At 39.6% G+C, this 22374-nt stretch overlaps 3 protein-coding genes across 3 annotated transcripts; all 3 read right to left on the minus strand.

Annotated features, from left to right (window-relative positions):
* Positions 1–628: 628 nt before the first annotated feature.
* On the minus strand, positions 629–14953 carry LOC311264349 (unconventional myosin-Va-like). Its single transcript, XM_084365155.1, has 40 exons — positions 14785–14953; positions 14290–14400; positions 13548–13719; positions 13147–13291; positions 12870–13026; positions 12643–12786; positions 12154–12235; positions 11919–12026; positions 11681–11787; positions 11302–11567; positions 11127–11208; positions 10904–11044; positions 10637–10762; positions 10285–10368; positions 9872–9994; positions 9574–9671; positions 9397–9483; positions 9131–9239; positions 8828–9039; positions 8591–8747; positions 7819–8058; positions 7436–7684; positions 6763–6856; positions 6534–6676; positions 6248–6361; positions 5728–5862; positions 5558–5614; positions 5113–5340; positions 4946–5010; positions 4790–4864; positions 4505–4703; positions 4231–4324; positions 3985–4128; positions 3703–3857; positions 3533–3622; positions 3286–3436; positions 2919–3198; positions 1857–2031; positions 1689–1769; positions 629–1602 (listed from the first exon to the last, which is right to left on the minus strand). Exons 1-40 carry the CDS (start codon positions 14809–14811, stop codon positions 1450–1452), a joined length of 5460 nt encoding a protein of 1819 aa, XP_084221281.1. The 5' UTR covers positions 14812–14953; the 3' UTR covers positions 629–1449.
* Positions 14954–15852: 899 nt separating this feature from the next.
* arpp19b (cAMP-regulated phosphoprotein 19b) lies at positions 15853–17938 on the minus strand. The gene is made up of 3 exons (XM_084364603.1): positions 17731–17938; positions 17061–17183; positions 15853–16973 (listed from the first exon to the last, which is right to left on the minus strand). The coding sequence occupies exons 1-3, from the start codon at positions 17773–17775 to the stop codon at positions 16803–16805; spliced, it is 339 nt and encodes a 112-aa protein (XP_084220729.1). The 5' UTR covers positions 17776–17938; the 3' UTR covers positions 15853–16802.
* A 929-nt stretch (positions 17939–18867) lies between these two features.
* rsl24d1 (ribosomal L24 domain containing 1) lies at positions 18868–21551 on the minus strand. Its single transcript, XM_084363784.1, has 6 exons — positions 21394–21551; positions 20033–20146; positions 19877–19949; positions 19716–19779; positions 19501–19586; positions 18868–19242 (listed from the first exon to the last, which is right to left on the minus strand). The coding sequence occupies exons 1-6, from the start codon at positions 21472–21474 to the stop codon at positions 19166–19168; spliced, it is 495 nt and encodes a 164-aa protein (XP_084219910.1). The 5' UTR covers positions 21475–21551; the 3' UTR covers positions 18868–19165.
* Between the last annotated feature and the right edge of the window lie 823 nt (positions 21552–22374).

Consider the following 22374-nt stretch of genomic DNA (forward strand, 5'->3'; position numbering starts at 1 on the left):
CTCCCGTCTTGTGACAGCGGCTCGGTGGAGTGGGTGTGCTGGTTTGATCAAGGATTGTGACAACAAAAGAAACCGGATACAGACCGCAGTCGTCTCACCATATGTGATTTCAGCTTTACCGCAAGAAGTTAAGCGAGAATGACATAAAGAGTAAATATTTCACCACCTTGAACCAACTACAACTACGATATACTTGCAAAATTGAGAAAACAAAGGGAATGCCAGAGAGAAACAGGGGAACAACATTCCTGCTGTGCACAGCTGAGAAGCTTTAACCCAAGAGATTAATTATTTACGAATTTTTAGGCAATTGCAAATACAGAGCAATCGTGAACATGGAAGATGAAAGATAAGACATAACATGTCAGCATGTAAGGTACACATATCACTTCACAGTTACATCTGTCTGAAAAATCCAAATTCAATGAGATTTCCAACTGTTTCCATGTCATGGTCTGTAAACACATCTGTTTTTGTGGTCTTCAGGATCAAGTCCATGTCAAGTCACAGGTGTACAGTTCTTCTCCCATAAAGGTGAGGATTAGAGTGCACATCACTGTTGTAGTAAGTACCCAAAAGTCATACCTGAGTAAAAGTAAAGATATCATGTTAAAATTATGAGAAGCAATTCATTCGGCCTGGGCTTTTATTATTTGCTCCATGAACTGTTAGTTACATTTGATCCCTAATACATAACTAAGTATTAGAGCAGTAAGCGTGCCTGTGTCAAGAAGAGAGAATAATTAAACATAATTAAAATATACAACATTTTCTTGATTGTTTAAAGTCCCCACTTTGCAGATACAAAATCCAAATCACCTCATGAGGTAGTAAAACTCTGACTTCAAACCGTAAAACTGTAAAAGCCAGCCTTTAATATGATGAAAATATTTAGACTGGTTAAATATATACTTGATTTATTTTCTGCTCCTTCACCTTGTCCTGACATAAATACCATCACCTGATATTAGAAGTTAGAGAAAAATAAAGTTACAGAAATAAGACAGTGATCCTGAATTTCATTCAACATTGAAAATGTTAACAAGGCTGCTCATGGTTATCCATTTTTAAAAAAGATTTGTCTATGGGAACACTCACATACGTTCATCTATCCCATTAATCAGAAACTTGTCATTTGCAATTGTTGCATTGTGAAAAGTCAAGTTTCTTTACTTGAGCTGATATATTTTGAAAAATCATTCCCATTAATGCATTAATGAACACATGATTTCACAAAATACTATCAACACCTGTATCAGCAATACATTAGATGTGGCAAGAGATAACTTTAAAAAAAAACTCTTGTTGGCTTTGCAGTGCTGAGAAGCTGCTGCAATAATCAGTGATGGTGAAAACATTACAGCGGGTACAAACTTTGCACAAAAAAAAAAACAGTCTTTGATGTTTTTACTTTAGTAAACAGCATTAAGAGTGTCAGAGTTCACAGGTCTAGATGCGCGTGAGGAAGCCCAGATTGAGGCTAGCAGGGATCTGGATGGTCTCCAGAGCCACAGAGGAGGGTGTGAAGACGAAGGTGACAGAAAAGATCTTCTTGGCATCCATCATCAAGGTGGATGACTCAACTCTGTCTTTCAAAAGCTCCTAAAATGTAAAAAGAAAAAAGGAGATATAGTGAGAGAAGAGACAAGACTGCGTTCTTGCTCACTCTTAAATTTTCAGCTACTCACTTTAATCGTTGTGATGAAAGTGGTTGGTACTCGCTCTTCAAATTCAATTACCGGGGTGTACAAGGTCAACACCTTTACAATCTGTTAAGACAAACAAACAACGATCAAAGCACTAACAACACATCATGTTGACATATGAAGAGGTCTGAACATTGACTGATGACGGACCTGTGCTGTGGTGAGGGCAGTACACATGTTGCAAATAGCTTGGGCGTCTGCCTCAGTCTTCTTCTTGATCTGCAGAAGCTGTGCAGCCTGTATGAGAGGCTCCAGAGTCTCCTTGGCACCGCAGTCTATCATGTCCCTCTCCATCAGCCACTCCTCCAGCTGCCAAACATTGTACCTGGAGCCAGAGGCAACAAACAAACAATTCAGACTGAGCCAGGGAACTGTCTAGAAAGGTCCAACCTGACATCTGTTCTGTGAAACCACAATAAGTGTTGAATGAAAACATTGCTGCTTGAATGATAAAGAAAACTATTTACTGTAAGTTTACGGCTCATTAAATATAAACATACCATACATTGTTCACTTAGGTCGTCTTATCAGTGTGTGTTAACCAAGACAATTTTTCAAAAGTGGTTCTAAAATGACCTTAAACTTCTACAAAAATTAAATAATCTCTCTCAATCATCACTTTTGACGTAGTTTTTAGGTAGTGTGTGGCTGCATCTGTATCTGCAGAGACCCTGACCTCTGCCTGTATTTTCTAATTTCTTATTAATTTACTCCTACTTATTTAGGATCACAGCATTTCATACATATTTACGTCAAGATACAAGCTTTTAACACATAACATTTTTATGATGTAAGATGAGTTTTGTTTGTAGGTCGCACCTACATTACGTCTGACAAATTGTTACAGAGCTGGAATTTCAATTTATAACAGTGGTGTTGCACTCAGAAACTGTGGGGGCGCTAAATCGCACAAAATGCTGATTATATATCAACAAATAAAAATATTTTGCTAAGAACACTAAACATATCCCCTGCGCAAGATGTTCTCATGTTGTCTGATCATTTAAAACATTATCTGAGGTTTCTTTAGTTTAAAGTATTATCTTTATCTAATTGAAGGTGAATAATTACCTGGAGGTTTTATAGCAATCACACTAGTGGGTGTCTGAGATATAGTATGAGGGATCTTGTTTGATATCAATACCTTTATACACACTCTTTTGTGCCTATAATTACAGGTATAATAGAAACAGTCCAATGACCATCCTGTACCTGATCTGCAGGCCTTTGCTCCAAGAGCACATGTCCTTCCGCAGCAGCAGGTGGTTGAGTGTGACCGCACAGATGTTGTAAAACTGCTGCTTGACCACCTGTTTAATGAGGTCTTGGTCTATCCCGTGCTGACTCATGGTGGTGTGGAATTGGCTAATGCGCTGCAGGAGGACTTCAACTGTCACACCCTCCTCTGGGAAACTGGTGCTTCTCTTCCTCAGGCCTGTCGGTTTGGACCCCAGAACGCCCTGGATGGACTCATGCTCCAGCATGCTCGCCACTACACAAATTGAGGAAAAATAACATTTCATGTGGTTCTGTTATGCTTATGATATTTATTATATTTAGTCAGATTATGTGTCCTCACCAATCAGAGGCTGCAGGATATCTTCCATGCATTTGATGAGCTGTCGATAAATTTGGATGGAAAGATCACCCAAAACCTGCTGGTACTCTGACAGTTCAAAGTTGGTCAGACAGTGCTCGTTCTGCTTAGGAGTGTTTTGCTTCATGACGATCTGAAGTATAAATAGGTTGAAAAGACATCCCAAGTTAATAAAGGGACACGTACGACTGTAAACATAACTCTGACAGCAGAGCTTTCTCAAGCTTACCTCATCTCCACTGTACTGCTTCAGACAGTGCATTAATCTGCATGTGTTGGCCAGCCAGAAAGACACCACTTCAAAATCATTTCCTTTCCTCTGTAGAAACAGTGTAAACATAAATTAAAAATAAAAACATCAACCATTTTATTTGCATAGATCAAAGTTAAATATCACACCTTAATGACCCCTTTGACGGTGGTGATGGTGGAATTGAGCAGAGCGCTGACTCTCTGATCATCATTCACGTTGTCTGCGTATCGTAGGCACATGAAGATGATGTAAGCCGGAAGTCCAGGAATGAAGCTGACTGCTACACCACGAGGCTTCAGTTCTGAGAAGAATACAACATTTCAAAACAAAATCCTCAAACACAGTGCTCTTTATCTATGAGAAATGTTCACATGCAAATCCAACAGATCAGACAATGATTTACTTGAGAAAAAACAGGTACAACATACCTGTGACCGCACTCTTAAGCAAGCGGCTTACGTCACCCTGCCTGTACTCCAACATGCCCTTGTACTCTTTCTCCTTGCGGGTAATGTTCACTGCTCTGAGTGGAGCGTTCGTCACAGAGGTGTTACTCTTTTGCTGAGCACTCGCTAAACACAACATAGACACAATATAAGAAATCACAGGATTAAAGTCTGTGCTGATGTCATCTAGGAAGTACAATGTATGGACAGTCAATGCCACGTAATTACCTTCAAAATCTTCAACCATTTTGACGTAAAATTTAAGTTGTTTTTTCAACTTGCGTATGGATTTGTCTTGTCTCTCCTGCTGCTCCATGCGTTCCTAAAATTGTGTAAACATGCTAGGTTAGTGTGAGGACAAAACTTTCATAAATGGAATAGAAGTGTTCATTTTTAACGAAAATATTTTTTTGCATAGTAGAAACTCTTAAAATTCATTAAATTATAGATATACAGTCATGATAACTAATACAAATCAGAGTAACAGATCTGGCAGACCCACCAGGTTCTCATTGGTTAGCCGTGTGATCTCATGCTTCAGGCTCGCCTCAATGCGGGCATCTTCTGACAAGAGGAGGCTCTGGGCCAGCATCTTTTGCTGTTGCTCCTTTTCACCCTTCAGCTTGTTCACCTCTTCAAGCAGCTTCCTATACTTCTCACTTTGAACACGTTCCTGCTCCTGCATCTGGCACTCCAAAACTCTGGTGAATGAAGGGATAGTATTTCATTTAAAATGGCATGAACATGCTTGAATGTACCAACAAATTGCAGAATTTTATTTCATTACCTATTGGTCTCTTTCAAGCCTTCATAAGCCAGCCACAGCTCTCCATCTTCATTCAAAGTATGGATGTCAGTGGACCTGAGAACAGAATGAGAGAATTTAACACATAGCTGTACCACCTGATGGATTTAAACAGGAATCAGAGGCTCATGACCTCACCTGTCAACTTCTTGAAACGAGGGAATATCAAGATCTAGTTTCACACCTTCCCCAAGTGCAGAGTCCTAGTGGACAGAAAAAGTGGATAAATTAAATCAAGGTATTGTCAAGTGCCTGTTGCACTAAATGTAAAAAAATGAAATTTGAAAAAATTTGAACCCAATCACCTTATGTTTAAGAGCCTCTTGACGGACCATATGTGACCGGAGGAGCAGCACTTCCTCTTTTCGCATCTCCAGCTCCTCATTGGAAGAACTGAGTTGATCCAGCAGGGTGTTGTAGGGCATAGAGCCGGGGGCAGGGGGCATCATTTCACTGTCCTCATTGGTCAGAGACTTCCGCAGCTCATCTAGATCCTGCTTTAACTTCTTGTTCTCAGACTGCAGTTCTTGCCGCTGCATTGACACATTTAGAGAAACAAACAGAACAAATATATAAGAATTTTTGTTAATCACCATAGTTAGGTTTTGTTATTTAGTATTTCAATACAAATATGAGTTACAACAGAAAACTGTTTTAAAGTATCTTATTGGGATGAATCTTTGTGGACATCTCTTTTTTGGGATGTCAAATCTTAGTTTGATCCAAATATTGGATCCTGACCCATCATACCTTCAGCTTTTCCAAGTCCAGTTCTGCTCTGCCAGCACTTTTCTGCTCCTCCGCCTCCTTTTTTGAAAGACATTCAAATAATAAAATTATCAAGCAAAAGATAGCTAATAGCTTGTTAATACAAAACTCTTCAGTCTGATTATTATGGAGACTAGTGTTTCAGTTCATACTTTGGCTTTTTCTTGTTGGGCTTCTTCTTTGTTATCCAGCTGCTGCCACAGTGACTGTTTGTCCTGCTCCAGTTCCTTCACTCTTCTCTGGAGCTTCAGAAGGACAGGCAGATCCACCGTCGCCTGGGTCTCATCCTAACAAAACACAGCAAGTACTGGCTGATGAGTCTCTACATAAACTAGCTAGAATGCTGCACTAATAGGATTATAACATGGACAAGATCAGAAAAAAATCTTCCCACAGCCGTTAACAAAGGAATGAGTGTCCAGTTCTCTGCAAATATCAACTCACATTAAGAAATACCTCAATTTTCAACTCCTTTTTTGTGGCACTAATAAAATAATTCACATGGACTGCAATACTTAACAGAAACCCAACTATCAAAGTAAATTATGTGAATCAGAATATTTGGAAAATCTGGTAACTTTGTTGTAAATATTATTCACACTAATCATTGTACAGTGAGCAATGAGGCAATTCTGATAATGCACTATGATATTGTGTAGTTTTCTACATTACCTCTGTTTGAATAGGGCTGTCGTCTCCCTCAAGAGAGCCTAAGCTCTGACTAAACTCAGATGAGTTACTGCTGTAGCTGGAATCTGTCCTCTTGTGACCAGATTTGCTTGAACTCTGGTTGGGTGTGAGAAAAACACAAGTTACAGAAGGAAAAAGTAGCCAGACCTAAACCATCATATGAGACACAGGTACAGGTAACTGAACGTCCTTATATAAGTGATTCTGGCTTGTGAAACTCTTGAAATTGCGCTGATGTATGAAATGACAAAACTGAAGCATTACTCACGGTATTTTGATTAATCTCTTCCTTCAGGTCTCTGTGCCGCTCCTCCAGATGCAGGTGTTCACTCAGCAGACTTTGGTAGCGAGAGCGTTCTTCCGCTAAGCTCCTCTCCATCTGTTTTGTATTCGAGTCGTTCGTTTTAATCTCTGAAACAAAACAGTTTTGTTTTACTCATTTAGTCTAGATCAAACCATTACTTAAGGACTGTGGAGGTGTGAGGTTAACTGCCAACCTGTCAGCTGTTGGGCTTGTTCCAGGATTACTTTGTTAAGTTCATCTTTCTCGCTGTTCAACAAGCTGTTCTTCATATTAAGATCTTCTACCACCTGATTGTGAGAAGAGGGTAAATCATGTGTTATCATTCTTTAATCATGTTGAGGTTCTAGAAACTGAAACAGTGGAGCATAATAACCAACCAAGTTCACTGAATACTGGATGAGTTGAAATTACAGGCTCCTATTTTACATTTCATTCTGTAATTTTGCAATTCAAATGTTTCCCTGTAAATTCAATTGTTAGTGTACTCCACAGGCGACCATGTTGATTTATGAAATCTAAAACCTACATGCAGGGTTGCACCATTCTTTCTGGAATGTTTTGGAAAAGCAAAATTAAAAATAATATAAACGAATCAGCATGTAGCTTAAAGTAGCAGAAAATAAGGGTGATAAATGGTGACAAAGAGTGGGAGATAAACAAACCTCTGCTGTACAGCTAAGTGTGGAAAATAACAGTTTGTCATGTGAGGTACAACATGATTTTCGATAAATGCCATAGAAGGTACTTGTATATCTCCATCAAGTCATAATTCCATCCACTACCATTCTAGAAAATTACAGACATGTTTTATGTAGAAACATGGGATGTTAAGTTGGATACATTTACATGAAGTGTAGTAGACCTACTTGTTGTGTTTGCTCCTTGAAGACCTTTGTCTGCTCTTCCAGATCGTCTTTCTCCCTGCGTGTGTTTTCCAGCTCGTGCTGAAGGAAGGTGAGTTGCTGCAGCAGCGAGGGAACTGTCTCTGCCTTGGCTCTGCCTTCCTGCTCTGATCTACGGAGGTTTTGGATCTCTCTGCTCTGCTTCTCTCTCTCCACAGAAAAGGTCTTCTCCACAGCATTCAGCCTCTCACTGAGCTCTCTGTTTTCTTTGTGCTGCAGGGGGGGAAACACACACATGCTGTGCATGTGATACGACAACTCCCGATGACCCTATGTTTCTCCAGTAGACTCCGGAGTAAACAACTAAGACAGACGATACCAGATATCCATACTCACACAATACTCACCTGCTCATTTATCTTGTGCTGCAACTGCAGAATCTTGTTCTCCATTCCAAAGTTGAGCTTCTTGAAATGCTCCACAGAGCGTGCCTCAACTTTCAGCTTCTTAAAGTCCTTCTTTGCCCTCATGCGACGTACACAGCTCTGCAGCAGGATGATGGCTGCCACAGTGCGTCTGTAATGCCGTCTAGCCAGGCAGCCCCTCATCCATTTCTGGATGACCACAGCCTTTTGCTCAAACATCAACTGTGAAAAGAAAGACACATATAAAATATCATGTTTAAACATTTAAATGTGTCTAAGTTTATTTCATGTTGTAGCTGAAAGAAAGTAAACATGGACTCAAGCTGTTGCCCCATTTCATCTGAATATTTTCAGTCTCTAATATGACTTAATGATTAAGAATCCAACACAACAATCAAGGCTTAGGAAGTGCAAAAACAATTACATCCAAGAAGCACTACTTCCTGTTTTCTTGGTGGCACCTATGAAATCAAGTTTTGGTCATTGTTATATTCAACTATCAAGTTCTTCTATGGGTTGATAAAATCCCCTTTAAATACCTTACACACTCCTGGAAACAAACTCAAAACAAAATATAAACAGACAAAGAAAAACTTCAAACTAAAATCAACTTGGACATTGCTTTCTGTAATTATGTATGTAAAATCTCATATTTTGACTACAAAACCTTCCACTAAATGAGACCTTACAAGTGTGGAATTATAACTTATTTAATTTCTAAAAGCCTTCAAATTTGTATCAATCATGGCATTACCTTATGGTACTGCTGTTTAGCCACATAGGCCCTTAAGAAGCACTGAATAGTTATAGCTGCAGAGCGCTGCTGCTGGTAGTGTCTCCTGGTCGCCCACATACGCACATTCCTCTGAATGACAACAGCTGCTCTGGTCCATCGCAGAAACTTAACATAACTGACAAAAAAAATACACATGTAAAAGATATGCAAGAGCAACATGTTAGTATTCTGCTGTTATTGAATGTCTCCACTCACCTGCGTGCCTGGTGACCCCGTACATGTCTCTGTATTGTGATCGCAGACTTCCTCATCCTCAGGTATTTTTTGCGGGCCAGCCAGCAGCGGATAGTCTTCTGGATGCGGACACAAGCCATACGCAGCTTGTCAGAACGCAGCTTCTCCATGTAAGCCACCTGACCAGCCCTGAAGAAGATCTTGTTTTTGCCAAACTGATACTTATCCTGGTCCTAGGAGCAAAAAAGAATATGCAGTAGCATATATTTATACACATATACTATAAATAATTACATCTGTTTTTTTATTGAAATCTTGACGGACCTCTATAAGTTTTCCCAGGAGATTCTTGCAGGTTTGTTTTCTGTCAGGAAGCACATCCTTCTGCTTCATGAGGACCCGATAACGGCTAAAGAATTCTTGATAGGTCCATCTATAATATTAAAAACATACATAATATGTAATACATAAAACAATACATATATATAATATATATATTGGATACATCATTTCTATATATGTAAAGATATAATGTGTACAACTATGCATGGCCCTGTGCTCTGTACCAGGTGTGGTTGCTGATATTCTACCTAGATGGGAAGCCTGCCGCTGAGATCCTGATTGTTTCGAGGATGCCACATGCTCGGAGCTGCTGCACTGCCCTCAAAGGGTCCAAGCTTCATGAAAGACAAAAAAAATCATGATAAGTCTATTTGTACTTGTTGCGATAATTGTGTGTAACAGAAGAGCAAAATCATCCAACTCACGTGAATGACGCTTTATCGTCATTTGGCTTGATGCAGCGCACGTAGTGAGGAGTTGTTGCATTCAGTGTGTCCATCAGCAGATGTAAAGACTGTCGAAACTGATTGACAGGACAAAAATAAATCCATGACTAATGAGTATGGAAATACATAAAATGTATTGAAAATTTGGTTTACATGTCCAATACATTTTTCTAAATTTCTCCACATAATTGTTTTGAAACAGGGAGTTTTTCCAAGTTTTTCATGACAATGAGAACTGTAACTGTGAGACCAACACCAAAAGTCATGTTGTTCTCACCTGCAGTCCAACAGTCTTCTTAGTATCTCTCTGAGCCTGACTAGCCCTTCCAATGACACTGGTACGCTTGTTAGTTGAACGTGCCTTCTCATCATCTTCAAACAGCTTCAGCAGCAAATCAAACTGAAAAGATCATTTTTTAAGGGGTCAAAGCGACAAAACACAAAGTTATCATTGAACAGCAGGTGGCAGTGTTTTCAATTGGAAATTGGAAAAAGTGGGTGTATTTCCTCCAATAGTTGTGGTTAAACAATTCCAGGGTGTGTGCCCAGGCACTTGCAACACAAAATATAGTTTGCAGTCATTTACGTTTAGTTACGGAGGTGTTGACATTGGATTCTTTCAACCACAACAAAGAGAGGAGGAAGGACTAGGAAGTGAAAATATAATAAACTATTTATAAACTATTTCACCTTGCTGTTTTTCAGCACATTTATCTGCTCCTCATTGACTGTGTCCTTGTTTTTCTCCAGGAAACCCTCACACTGGTACTCCACCTAGGCACAAAGGACCAGGTCACACAGTGCCCTTTGACTGAAATAGTAAAGATCATATACTTCATCTAGAGTGTGAAGTAGACTGGTTAATCTTGCTCTAATAATATGAATCATCAAACATTTTTGGTAAAGGCACAGAAGTCTGACTATGCAGCGAAAGTAATTACAGTTTCACACTAGACTCTCATCATGAGAAAACATGAGTCACTCGTCCATTTCCTGACCACTAAGACACAACCCCGCCACAGCACATACAAATATGTTTCACCTTGTCTGCAAAGTGGTGGATGATGAAAGCTCTATTTGACATCCTGGGTTTATCAAAGTGAGCATTCTGCTTCAGGAGGGTGTTGTACATTTTCTGAGCCCATGTGTCGTCAGAGCCTTTGGGCATCTATGGAGAGAGGAAGTGCTGACACATCAGTTAGTCATGGCCTTACTCATTACCTCCGAATATAGTGCAGTGGTGGAGATTTCTCCAGTGGAAAGTAGCTGAAATGAATTTGGGGTAAAAAAACAAAAGATGGAATTTTACCTTGCACTCTTCATCCAAAAGGTCCAGAACACCCAGCTTGGCCTCAATGAGATTAATGCATGGCTGGTTGTCGTAGAAGTCAATAAGTGTCCAGGGGATCTCCTCTTTCATGTACTCCTCTTGTTCCAGTTTGAAGACATGCTGGAGGGAGCAATAGCTGATAATGATAAATGTGTACATTGTGACTACAGAATGAATGGGTTGAACAGGAAAAGACACATACCTGGTTGAACTGTTGTTGAAGCTTTTCATTGGCATAATTGATGCAAAACTGTTCAAAGCTGTTCACATCAAATGTTTCAAACCTGAGGAAGAATACATGTGTAAATTTAAACAACATGTCTGGTCATCTGGAGAACATTTAAGGAAAAACTAAAAACCTAAAGATAATAACATACCCGTAAATGTCCAGCACACCAATGAAGGAGTGTTGTTTCGCTGCAGACTTTAAGGCAACATTAATACTGTCCGCAATCCTGCTGAAGAGTCTGGCATAGATGTGCTTAGCGAGAGCATCTCTGCCATTGACCGCACTTATTTTGGAGACAGACTTGACATAGGTTTCTGTTGTCGTCTTGAGTTTTCTGTGACATAACCAGTGGGTCATTTCTTCACAGGGCACCCCCATCAACTCACAGAACACGCTCAAGTGGACGTTATCTGGCTGGAAATACATTATCAATAATTATCTTGTACAGGTAACACATCCCAAATATAGTATTGTTACATAAAATTAAACAAATTTGCAAGATGGAATATTCTCTTGTCAATGTTTACCAAGATGCTGCATCTGTCTGCTGACTGATCTTTCACCTCCACATTGCTAAGATGGAGAATAGCTGCCAGAATTTGGTAAATTGCCATTTGTTCAGTTTCACCAATTCCTACAATGCAAAGAGAACAATAAAACGATAAGTGATAGTCAACTACATCAAAAGCCAATCCAAAAGCAGAAAATGTGCATGTCCATTCAACATGTAAATGCAAACCTTATTGAAATGCATCCAACACTCACCTAACAGTGAGAAAGCTTTCCTGGTATTGCACAGCTCTTTGGCATCATCCACCCCGTCTATGACTGGGCTCTGACCCTGGTTAGTGCAGTGGAAGTCATCTGCGCAACCTTCAAACATTAATCAAATAAAAATGTTGTACAAAATAAATCTGTTACATCTGCTTTTGCAACTCAATCTCTTTCAATTGCTTCCTAATTCTTCCCATGAAAACTGACATTTCAGTGACTCTCATACCTAACTTGAAGGCTTTGAACTCTGGTAAATGTGAGGAGGCACACAGCTGGTAGAATATATGGTAGTTCCTTTCTCCGTGGGCCTGAAAGTAGTGCAAACCAAAGTCAAATGCACAAATACTGTGAACACGATTAGTAAAATTGATAGCTCCTATGACTGCAGATGAACTCTTAGCACATTGCTAAACCCCGGCTTACAATGAATCATCAAAATTATCAAATCTGAGACGATTGCTTAACAAAAACAAACATGTTGCCATCTTTCTGATCCATGGGCCCGGCAGGCAGGCAAAACTGCAAGTTGTTTTGTGCTGTTTGTTATTACGTTGCTAAGATACACATGTTACATGTTACACGGACATGAAAGTGTTTTAAATCAATTAACTACCATGAGAAACACAGAAGATAAAAAGCTTGAAAGGCCCACATTCAAACACTGAGTGTTGTCACTTTAAAGGCATGCGAGTTAAATCCATATCAGGAAATTTACCTGAAAGACAACTCTAGACTTTTCCAGCAAGTAGGTTCTCACGTTGGCCCCGATTATACAATGCTTCTTGTCAAACCCAATCTCAATGTACTTCCCAAAGCGACTGCTGTTGTCATTCCTTGTTGTCTTGGCATTCCCAAGGGCCTAGAAGAAACACACAATGAGGCTGTCAGTAACCTTTGACTCTTTATAATTTTGTCTTATTTCGCTGCACTGTTAAATGTTACCTCCATGATGGGGCTGGAGGCGAGGACTCTCTCCTCAACATTGGCCTCCCCAGAGGAGCAGCTGACAGTGGCAAAGTAACGCATGGCGTACTTTGCAGAGACAGTTTTGCCAGCTCCCGACTCACCACTCACGATGATGGACTGGTTTCTTGTATCTCTGTGTGAAAAGATGTGATGACATACAGCCCAAATATCAGCCAAAAACATTAAGAGTATCAGCTTATAAGCAAATTAACATTTCATTAGATTTAAAGTGTAGGGAGGAGGTTACGAAAACCTGGCCATCTGTTTGTATGCTTCCTCTGCTACTGCAAAAATATGGGGGTCCATGTCTCCCATGTTCTGCCCACTGTAGGCATTGATGATGTCAGCTTCATAGATAGGCAGGCTCTCATAAGGATTAATGGCAACCAGGACAATTCCTAAATACCACAAGGAGAAGAATATATGAAAATAAATGTGTGTTATCTGACATGGATTCAAATTAGCGAACACTGTTGTGTGCATTATTTATCCCAAATTCATGTAACACACTTTAGTGTATGCTCCTTTAAGAGCAGCCTATGCCACAATAATCAGCATGATGTAGCGTAGATTATGTCAGCGTGTACAGTGAGCAGGGCTCCAAAGTCTACAGTGTCAGTGATAGTGTGAGTCAAAGGAGATGAATCTCCTTACCACAGTATGTGTAAATCAACTTGGAGTCCATGAAGCGCACTTTCAGGTTGTGTAGCACTGCCGGCTCATGGAGATAGCTGAGAGCTGTGAGGTCATTCTCCCCCACAAGGATGTTTGGGTTTCTCAGTGGGGGCAAGTTGTTGGTTTTAGGGTCTATTTTGTACTCCACCTCCTGGAAAGACACAAGAAGTTAGCTACAACTACCTACAGTATGAGCCTGAAGATAGTAAGTTGTTCTCATTTGAGGAAAACTGCAAAACAAAGGAGAACAAAAACCTTAGTTATACTTCATGTTTCAGCTAACTAGCAAACACTGAGCTCGGCTTGTTCACTCTTGATAATGCGTTGACCTTATTTCCATACCTGAAGTGCAAGCCCAAACTCGACATCACAGCTGCCAGCAGCCATTCAGCCTCGCTGTTCATACATTTTCATATATCAGTCTGCCTATTGTGAACCAGGGACATTACATTGGCTTCTTGCTTCTAAAGCTTTGCAGAGGTGCACAATGTATTGGTCTTGCCTGGCAATCTATGTGCATTTACCAAACACCCCAGCTGCCTCCAATCACCCCACACAGATTTATGAGGCTCCACTGCCAGTACTCTTCCAGAGAAATGTGTGCATGGCTCTCTGACAGGACATCACACACCCATTTCTACCTCAGTGCTTCTTTGTGTGCGTGTGTGTGTGTGTGTGTGTGTGTGTGTGTGTGTGTGTGTGTGGCATTTGCCTGTCTCACCGTGCCATCATCCAGCTGCAGAGTCAGCGTCAAGTCGCCGGGAGTGTAATCTTTGATAAGCTCTGCTGACTTCCACACTTCGGCTGCATCTGGGAGCCATACACGGGCATGCTGATGGACAGAGAGGGGGACACCGGGTCAGAGCCATTCAACCACTTCACTGACAGTACCACAGTCTTTAACAAAACTACAGCAGCGCAGCAGTGACATGTACCCCAGGAAAATGGCAGGATAGCTTAACTTAAAGTCAGCAGACAACAGTCATGCGTATAATGTGGATGGATACGGGGTTTTATAAGTGGCACACAGATCAAAAAAGCAGCACATTAACATTTTTAATACACCAAAGTTGTTAAGTCAACATTTCTAGGTGCCTGGCAGAAGTAAACTATCATTTCTTTAACAGATTAATTAGCAACAAGTTAACTACCGCTAGCTTGAGAAAACCGTTGAATGAGCTGGACGACCGACGCAGACTCATTTAATAAAAGTTACCTTGGAGTAAAGTTCAGAGGCTGCCATGTCTTATAATTCGCTCCGTGACCCTTCAGAAACTTCCTCTGCCCGCAGCAAGAAGAGTGACCATGTTTCTGGAGTTTTACAGGAGAAGACAGGAACTTTTCTGGGCTGCTCTCCTCGGCTCTGTGCGCTCAGATGAAGGAGCTTCAACTGCCGCTGCCACAGTTGTCAGTCAGCTGCGCGTGCCCCGACACGTTCTGCTCTCGTGCATCTTGTGTGCCTCCCAGCGGCCACCGCGCGCATGTCAACTAAACCACCTGAGGACAAGGCTGTGATGGTGGAGGGGAGTATTTGAGTAAATGTACTTAGTTACATTCAACCACTTGTCCACATTACTGGCATGATACAACATGTGCATTTAAAAAAAATAAAATCAGTGTTTGTTTGTTTTATTCAATTCCTGCTAAAATAGTAACTAAAGTTATCAAATAAATATAGAGGAGTAAAAGTACAATATTTGCATCCAAGATATTGTGGAGAGGAAGCATAAAGTGGCAGAAAATGGAAATACTCATACTAAATTGTATTTAAGTAGAGTACTTCAGTAAATGTACTTGGTTAGGTTCCATCACTGACTAAGTACTTTTGCTTATCCTCCTTATAGTTGATCATAATTTCCTTATCATGGCTGTCAGTCCACATCAGAAAAAAGTTACTGGAGGTCCAGGACTTACTGCTAACCAGAGCTATAAATGATCAAGTATGCAGTGAATTTAAATTGCCATTTCATATCAGTATCAAGAGCTGTTGACAGTCTTGCTCATGCCCAGGAAAGTCTTATCTTCAAAGGCCCCCCCAGCAGATAATTTCATGCCCTCCCCGTGACACAGGAAAACTGACCTGCTGTTTCCCCCCTGTTGGTAGCCCTGGTCATTCCACTGCCCAGTTTAACTTATTTTAACATTTATCCTTGGTCGGGTTATCTCGAGTATTAACATGTGATAACGTGTTAAACCCCTTTTCAGTGCAGGCACTTTTGTCATTTAGTAACACTTGAGTGTAAAAATAAATGCGACACATTCAATTGAATACGTGTACATAAGATATTATGCAAAACTATTTTATTTACAAAACAAATGGCACAGTGTGACTGCACAATTAATGCACATGCACACTTCAGACATGTCAAGGGAGTTTCTTTCCATAAAATCCTTAAGTGATTCCAGTCAGACAGTGACAGACATTTCAGGCAAAATTCACAACTAAGATTCTCACTGAGGGAGCAAATATTGCTCAAGAGGGTTCATTACTTTTAAGGCCATTTTAAAGGTCAGGATGAAATGGAGACCAGCAGCAAGTCTTTGCAAACCAATGTCACTAAAATGAATTAAAATACAACTGGCTACAAAGTGTTTGTGATCTACTCTTCAGTGCGTTGAAAGCACAGAATCAAACAGCTTCACAGAGAGAGGAAGGGACACACAATCAAGGATTAGAAAACAAAAAAAACAAAGTAGGATTACTTCACTTTTCACTATTTAAACAGACATGCCTCCATATGAGCTGTTAATTACACATACATCAATGCAAACCGTGATAGTATTTTCTCTGTGGTTATTTCTGCCTCTTTAATTAACATTAACACGGTGGAACAAGATTCCTTTGAGATGGTGTAAACAGATCATCTGTGCAGGCTCTTCAGCTGCTGTTTGACAGGCAATTTGCATGGAGGCATATATCCTTAAAAGTGACACTCTGTAAAAATTAGATAGCGCTAACATCCATTCATATTTACGAGTGTGATATCATGTTCAATAAACCACTATTTAGTCTCTTTTAGGATCTTGAGAAACACTTTCAGCTACTTCTCTGTTGGATTTTACTCACTGACAATTCAGTGTCTGACAGTTGCCAATTTTTTCTCAAGAATTTGACTTGGTACATAACTTGTTCTTACAGAATACATACAAAGGTGAAAAATTAACAAGAACGTAAACGGCAGGTAGATATGAAGTGGGAGTTGGAATGGTAACAAAACAGTAAACATAAAAGCATCAACCAGCCAGTTTGCTGGCCACGATCGAAGTCTTTCTTTGAGGCAGGTCCTGAGGTGTTGGGATGTGGCCGCCTGTGATCTCCGTCTTCTCTGTTGGTGCAGATGGCAGCTGTTTGTTCTTCATTTTTGCCTTGGCCATGTTGTAGTCACCAGAGTCGAAATATTTTTGCTGGACAATCACAAAGACAAAATGAGAATACTTGCAAGACTGGGATTGTTTGAATCAGTGACAAGAGAGTTGAGATATAAAACGCACCCCCTTCTGAAGTCTTTTCCTGAGAAGGTCTGAGCCTCCAGGCTTGGCTCCGAGGTTAGGGTACCTGGCCTTAAGTTTGGCCTCCTCGGATTTCTCTGGACTGATTACTTTGTCCTCCATTTCCTGTTGAAAGAGCACAGAGTGTATAAATGGCAAACGCATGTTCAGCTGACATCATGGGAGGAAAAACTGTCAAGTAAAGTTAAAAGTGCATATGGCATTAGTGACTAATGAAACTACAATATGTATTGTGACAGCAGCAGCAGTTGAAGCTCGTAGGACTACATATTTATGTTGCATAATGAGCAGGCGCCGCCATGAGGGAAACTCCAACTGGTGTTTGCACTAGCATTAATCTTGCCATTTAACTTAGCATGTTTAGCTACAACATTAACCACTGTTAGCTAAGCCATCGGTCAAATTACAAGTGCTTGCGGCATTTTACTCGTCTCCCCGAAGACAACAGTGTTTCTGTTTTGCTTTACCAACAAGCGCTGGCAGCTAATTAGCTAATTACTTGGCGGTAGCAACGTTAATTACATTAGCCAACAGTAGCGTGCTAGCTAGTGGCTAACTAGCTTGCTGCTAGCCGCCTTGTAATTTGCCAGGTTCGATGTGCTAACAGCATCGGCTGAGTAGCTAAATTTTGCAGTTTGCCGCTACAATTTACCTGCTGTTCTTCAGAAGCCCTCGTTCCTTCAACCTCCTCGGACATAGCTGTATTGTATCCCTGCTCTGCGCCAAAAACAGGATGTAATTGTTGAAGCAGCTCTTCTGGCAGCTGAAAGGTGGAACTGGCAAGCGACTAGGCGGGCGAGGGCAGCAGCCTGTCATGCAGCCTGTCCAGCAACAGGCCAATGAATCGATGCCAGAGATGATGGATGAGATCAGGGAGCATCAGATCATCACATGAATGTGTCTACGACAAATACACTTATATACTGTATCTCAAAATAAGTTATATATGAAGCTTTTGAGTTATTAGTTCGTACCTTTATGTTTTGATAAACAATGAACACATAATTGTCCTGTGTGTAACACTTTTAATATGTTGAAATTATTCTTTGGCCCTCAAATGTATGGAGGCCCACTTCATCATCATGAGATTTTGAAATGAGCGAAAGTCAAGATTTATCTAAATTATGACTTTTCTGTCCTATAACAACTTTTTATCTCAAAATTAGGATAAACTATGGGAAAATGGTTATTTTAATCAAAGCTAAGTTTGTCAATGTCTTTTCTTTACCTGGCAGATATGGGTTTCCATACCAATATGAACAATTCAAGGATATAGTAGTAGTAGGATACAGTAATTTCACTATCTGAGGCTTTTCATTTACTCTTCATTGTCTCCCGATTGATTTGTTGGACTATTTCTTTAAAATTTTCATTCTTTGGGTATGGAAGACAAAAGATTATTCATGCTGTTGTTTTTCATTGTATTTCTCGTCAATATCCAATTGTACACACCTCTGATCGTCTGTGTGGTAAGGGTCAATCAAACAAACTTGTCACATTAGTCGGAGCATCTAAATCAATACTTCTTGGTAAAAATAATGGTAGTGGTTAAAGACCAGAGAAGTCATGCTTTCCCTTAAGAGCATAGTTTTTAACTGCAATTATGGGTTTTCTTTGCCGATAGCATTGCATACACTAGCTAAACTCTCCCTACATAATTTTCATACTAACACAACAACTACTACAAATATTCAATCAACTATACCCTTTGGCACCAACTTAGGTCCTTATTTAGGTATGGGTATAGTTAATAGAAGTAGTTAATATCACAGAAAATTAGAAACAGAAGAACACTTTTTCACTTTTTATTGGTTATCTTTTCTGCATTATTGTAATACATTATACTCTGCAACAGGATTGAGTGAATTCTTTAAAGCCCCAACTTACACTCAGAAAACAATAACTGGGAAATATGTGGTTAATTGCTGTTGGTTTGGAGATCTCTGTTTGGCCGATGGTTTCAGCTCCTGTACAGCAAATTTTACTGCGTCCATCATCAGCCTCTTGGAAATGTACTTCCAAAACAGAAGTAAAATATAAATCAAGGTCAATGTGCCATCACACAAACAAACCCTCTGGGTACAAGATTAATTATCTTCAGCCCCCATATCCACATCTTCTTGTAACTTCTGCACCATCTTGTCTTCCAACTTTTTGGCTTTTCCTGCAAAAAAATAGAGATAAAATGTCATTGGGTTGGGTTTATATTTTTTAATAATTTATAACTGAATCTTTCCAATTGCCGTCTACCTCCAGTGAAGGGGGCTGTACAGTGTGCGTGTGTGTCTGTTATGTCTGCTATTGTCAAGTACACAAGTACCTCGTGTGTGTTGAAATCAATGTCATGAATTCAAATTCCTTGAACATATCATTAGAGATCATAAGATTGTTGAGTATAACTCGACTATTTGGTGACTTTTACCTGCATGTGGTGCTTTGATAAGGTGGATATTTTTCTTCACTTCGGTGATGGCCTCTTCCGTCTCCAATTGTTTGCCCTTCTTTAATCTATATAGTGAAGATGAAAACAGTCAAGGCCAGGCAAACACTGTCAATACAAAATCTGTTACATAAAAGCTATTTAACATAAGAAAAAGACAAGATGAACTCTGCCAGAGAATGAACGCAAACGCTCACCTGTTCATGATGAATCGTGCCTGTCGTTTCTGTTTGATTTCTTCCACCCTCTTCATGGCTTCCACTGTAGAAATCAAAAGGGACACATGACTCTTAAGTTCAAAAATCAAATAAAAACACTTTCACAGCAAGTACAAGCAAGAAATAATTGTATACTTTACCTGTCTTCTCCCACAAATCTCTGTTATATTTCACAGGTATGTTTCTGCGTTTCTCGAACTCCAAAGAATTGTCCTGAAAGAGAGGATGTTTGTTGGATGAGTAACAGTAAAAACAATAAAAGACTGATAAAAGTGCTCTACAGAAAACCAACTCACCACTGTCAACTCCTTTCCTGACGCCTTTCTGAATGCTTTGGTCCATCTTGTCTTTCTTGGGTTACGCTTCTTCTTGAAGTTCTTGATGCATTTTGACCTGCAGAATCTGAATGACTACATGTATTCAAAAAGACAGACAGAAAAACAAATAATTTAAAGTTTAACTAAAGAAGGAACCACACGACCTCTAATGAATATGAACGAGTAAACAGAGACAAAGAGACCAAGTGTATTTTACCAAGTGAAATAATAGCTCACTCAGTACATAACTTATTCATAAACATTCATGTGTAACCGATCAGATATTGTTGTGGCCAGGACACTGAGTGAGACCAGTGACAGTGAGTAGTGACTACAGACAGAGAGAGGATGCTGCATCAGAGCCAAAGTATTGCATTTTTAAATTAATATATTTAATCAGCATTTAGACAAAAAACAAAACACAGATACCGATAATCGAAAAAGTCTGAATATCGGCGAGGCCAATAATCAGTCTATCCCTATTAAATACGATGTTGCCAAAGTTGCACATGGTATAAAGTGTATATAATTATGAACGCAATAAAAGAATAAAAGCAAGTAGGCGGAGAAGCATTGCTAAATTGAAATAAAATCAACTTTTGTTATATAGAACTGTTCAAAAGCTAGGAAGTCATTTACAGTAAAAACAAATCCAAAATAAAAGACATAAATACAAACACTGTCAGTTAAGACTATGCAAAAATATAATATGCACCATACTCTATAACAATCACAAAAATAAACAAATTCAGTCATTATTCCTAGAACATTACATTTATATTGTGAAATATGTTTTGCCTCTGTTGGGACTGTCGTGGGTGTTTTTAAATACTATTGAAGCATAATATTAACGCAGTACAGGCTTCAAAACCTCAAGCAAAGTTTAAAAATAGTGCAGTTTCAACAAACATTACAAACTTTACAAAGATAGTGTACTTTTCAGAGCTTGACTGTGGGAGTGTTTGTGATTTGTCAACAGTCTGCTGTTTGCACTGCGAACCTTTAGAGGGCGCAATAACTCCACAAGCCAACCTGAGGCCCTGCCAGTTAAATGCCTCTTCGTCAACTTCACTCTTGAAAGGCAGCTTGGATCTAACATCTCACCGTGTTGACGCCATGTGCGACTACTTCACTCTGTAAATCACTGAACACTGAGGTAGATAATCATCACGTTGAGTTATTAACCGTCTTCCAGCTCATAAAACCCTGCCTTCACCCCCACGTGAGTGAACACAGCACGTTACGTTAGCAAGTGAACGTTAGCCAGCAACTAGCTAACAGTCAAATATGAGCTTCTGTTGACGTTCAGGGATTATTCAGGCATGAAGACGGTATCATACCTTACAGTCGTTCCTCACGAACATCGCCCCATGTCCGGGGTACACTGGTCCCGAGCAGAAATAACACTTTTCGATGCGCATTTTCACAGCGGAGGTGCTGCGTGCGACGGGCGATAAAAACAAGAACGAGCCGTCACGACTTCTTCTGTGACCTCAACTCTGACAGCTGAAGCGCCCGTTGGAGATCTGCTGCCCCCTGCTGGACTCCCTGTATATCACTGTTCCTGCTTTGAAATCATTCAACTTCAGTGTTTGTAAACATGAAAAAGACTGAAGACTGGTGGAAGATCATTTAATCTTTAATGGGTTTGGACTTCCTCCTTAACTGCTGTACCACAGAATATTATTACCATGGGTATAGATAGATATATATGTTCCATGTCTATGTTTATAACGACAAGTTGTCTAATATGACACATCCATAATATTCTACAGAGGCCCAATGACATAATAACCATATCAATAATAACAGTTATTATTAATCTATTTATTCTTATTGTTATTCATACTTTATTGACTTATATCTATCAATTTAATAGTTCACACTTAATGACATCATCTTTTCAAGCATAATAATATATATTTTTTAAAACTCCAGTATATCTCACAGTTGTACTTCTTACTCTCTCTGCTTCCTTTTTCATACACTTGGTGACCATGGTGTTATATCTCTTCACATGTGACTATTGATTATGGAGTCAAATGTTGCTCTACATATTTACTTAAAGTGAATGAGATGTCACAACAGAAATACTTCAGATTTCTCTTCATTGTGAAAAGCCTTAGAAAGTGAAAGTTAAAATCAGTGTCAGTTATTTTTCTGGATGTTTTTTATCACTTTTCACAGGAGTATGGTTTAAAATATATAAAATATTGTCTCTACTTTTCAGAACAAAAGGGCTGTTTTTCTTTTAACTGTTGTTGGTAAGAAGATTTAGTTGTTTTTTTGATGGAGTTTAACAGAACAAAACAATTTTGGGC

Source organism: Pagrus pagrus (genome assembly GCF_965226575.1).
Source record: "Pagrus pagrus genome assembly, chromosome: 10".
NCBI lineage: Eukaryota > Metazoa > Chordata > Actinopteri > Spariformes > Sparidae > Pagrus > Pagrus pagrus.

Coding starts and splice junctions, on each gene's coding strand:
- LOC311264349 (XM_084365155.1), bottom strand. CDS start 14,811: ATGGCAGCCTCTGAACTTTACTCCAAG. Junction 9,040..9,130: donor TCCTGGGAAAACTTATAGAG/GTCCGTCAAGAT, acceptor TTTTGCTCCTAG/GACCAGGATAAGTATCAGTT. Junction 5,615..5,727: donor CCCAACAAGAAAAAGCCAAA/GTATGAACTGAA, acceptor CTTTCAAAAAAG/GAGGCGGAGGAGCAGAAAAG.
- arpp19b (XM_084364603.1), bottom strand. CDS start 17,775: ATGTCCGAGGAGGTTGAAGGAACGAGGGCTTCTGAAGAACAGCAG. Junction 17,184..17,730: donor GGGCTTCTGAAGAACAGCAG/GTAAATTGTAGC, acceptor CTCTTTCAACAG/GAAATGGAGGACAAAGTAAT. Junction 16,974..17,060: donor GGAAAAGACTTCAGAAGGGG/GTGCGTTTTATA, acceptor GTGATTGTCCAG/CAAAAATATTTCGACTCTGG.
- rsl24d1 (XM_084363784.1), bottom strand. CDS start 21,474: ATGCGCATCGAAAAGTGTTATTTCTGCTCGGGACCAGTGTACCCCGGA. Junction 20,147..21,393: donor TCGTGAGGAACGACTGTAAG/GTATGATACCGT, acceptor GAATACATGTAG/TCATTCAGATTCTGCAGGTC. Junction 19,950..20,032: donor CAGGAAAGGAGTTGACAGTG/GTGAGTTGGTTT, acceptor CCTCTCTTTCAG/GACAATTCTTTGGAGTTCGA.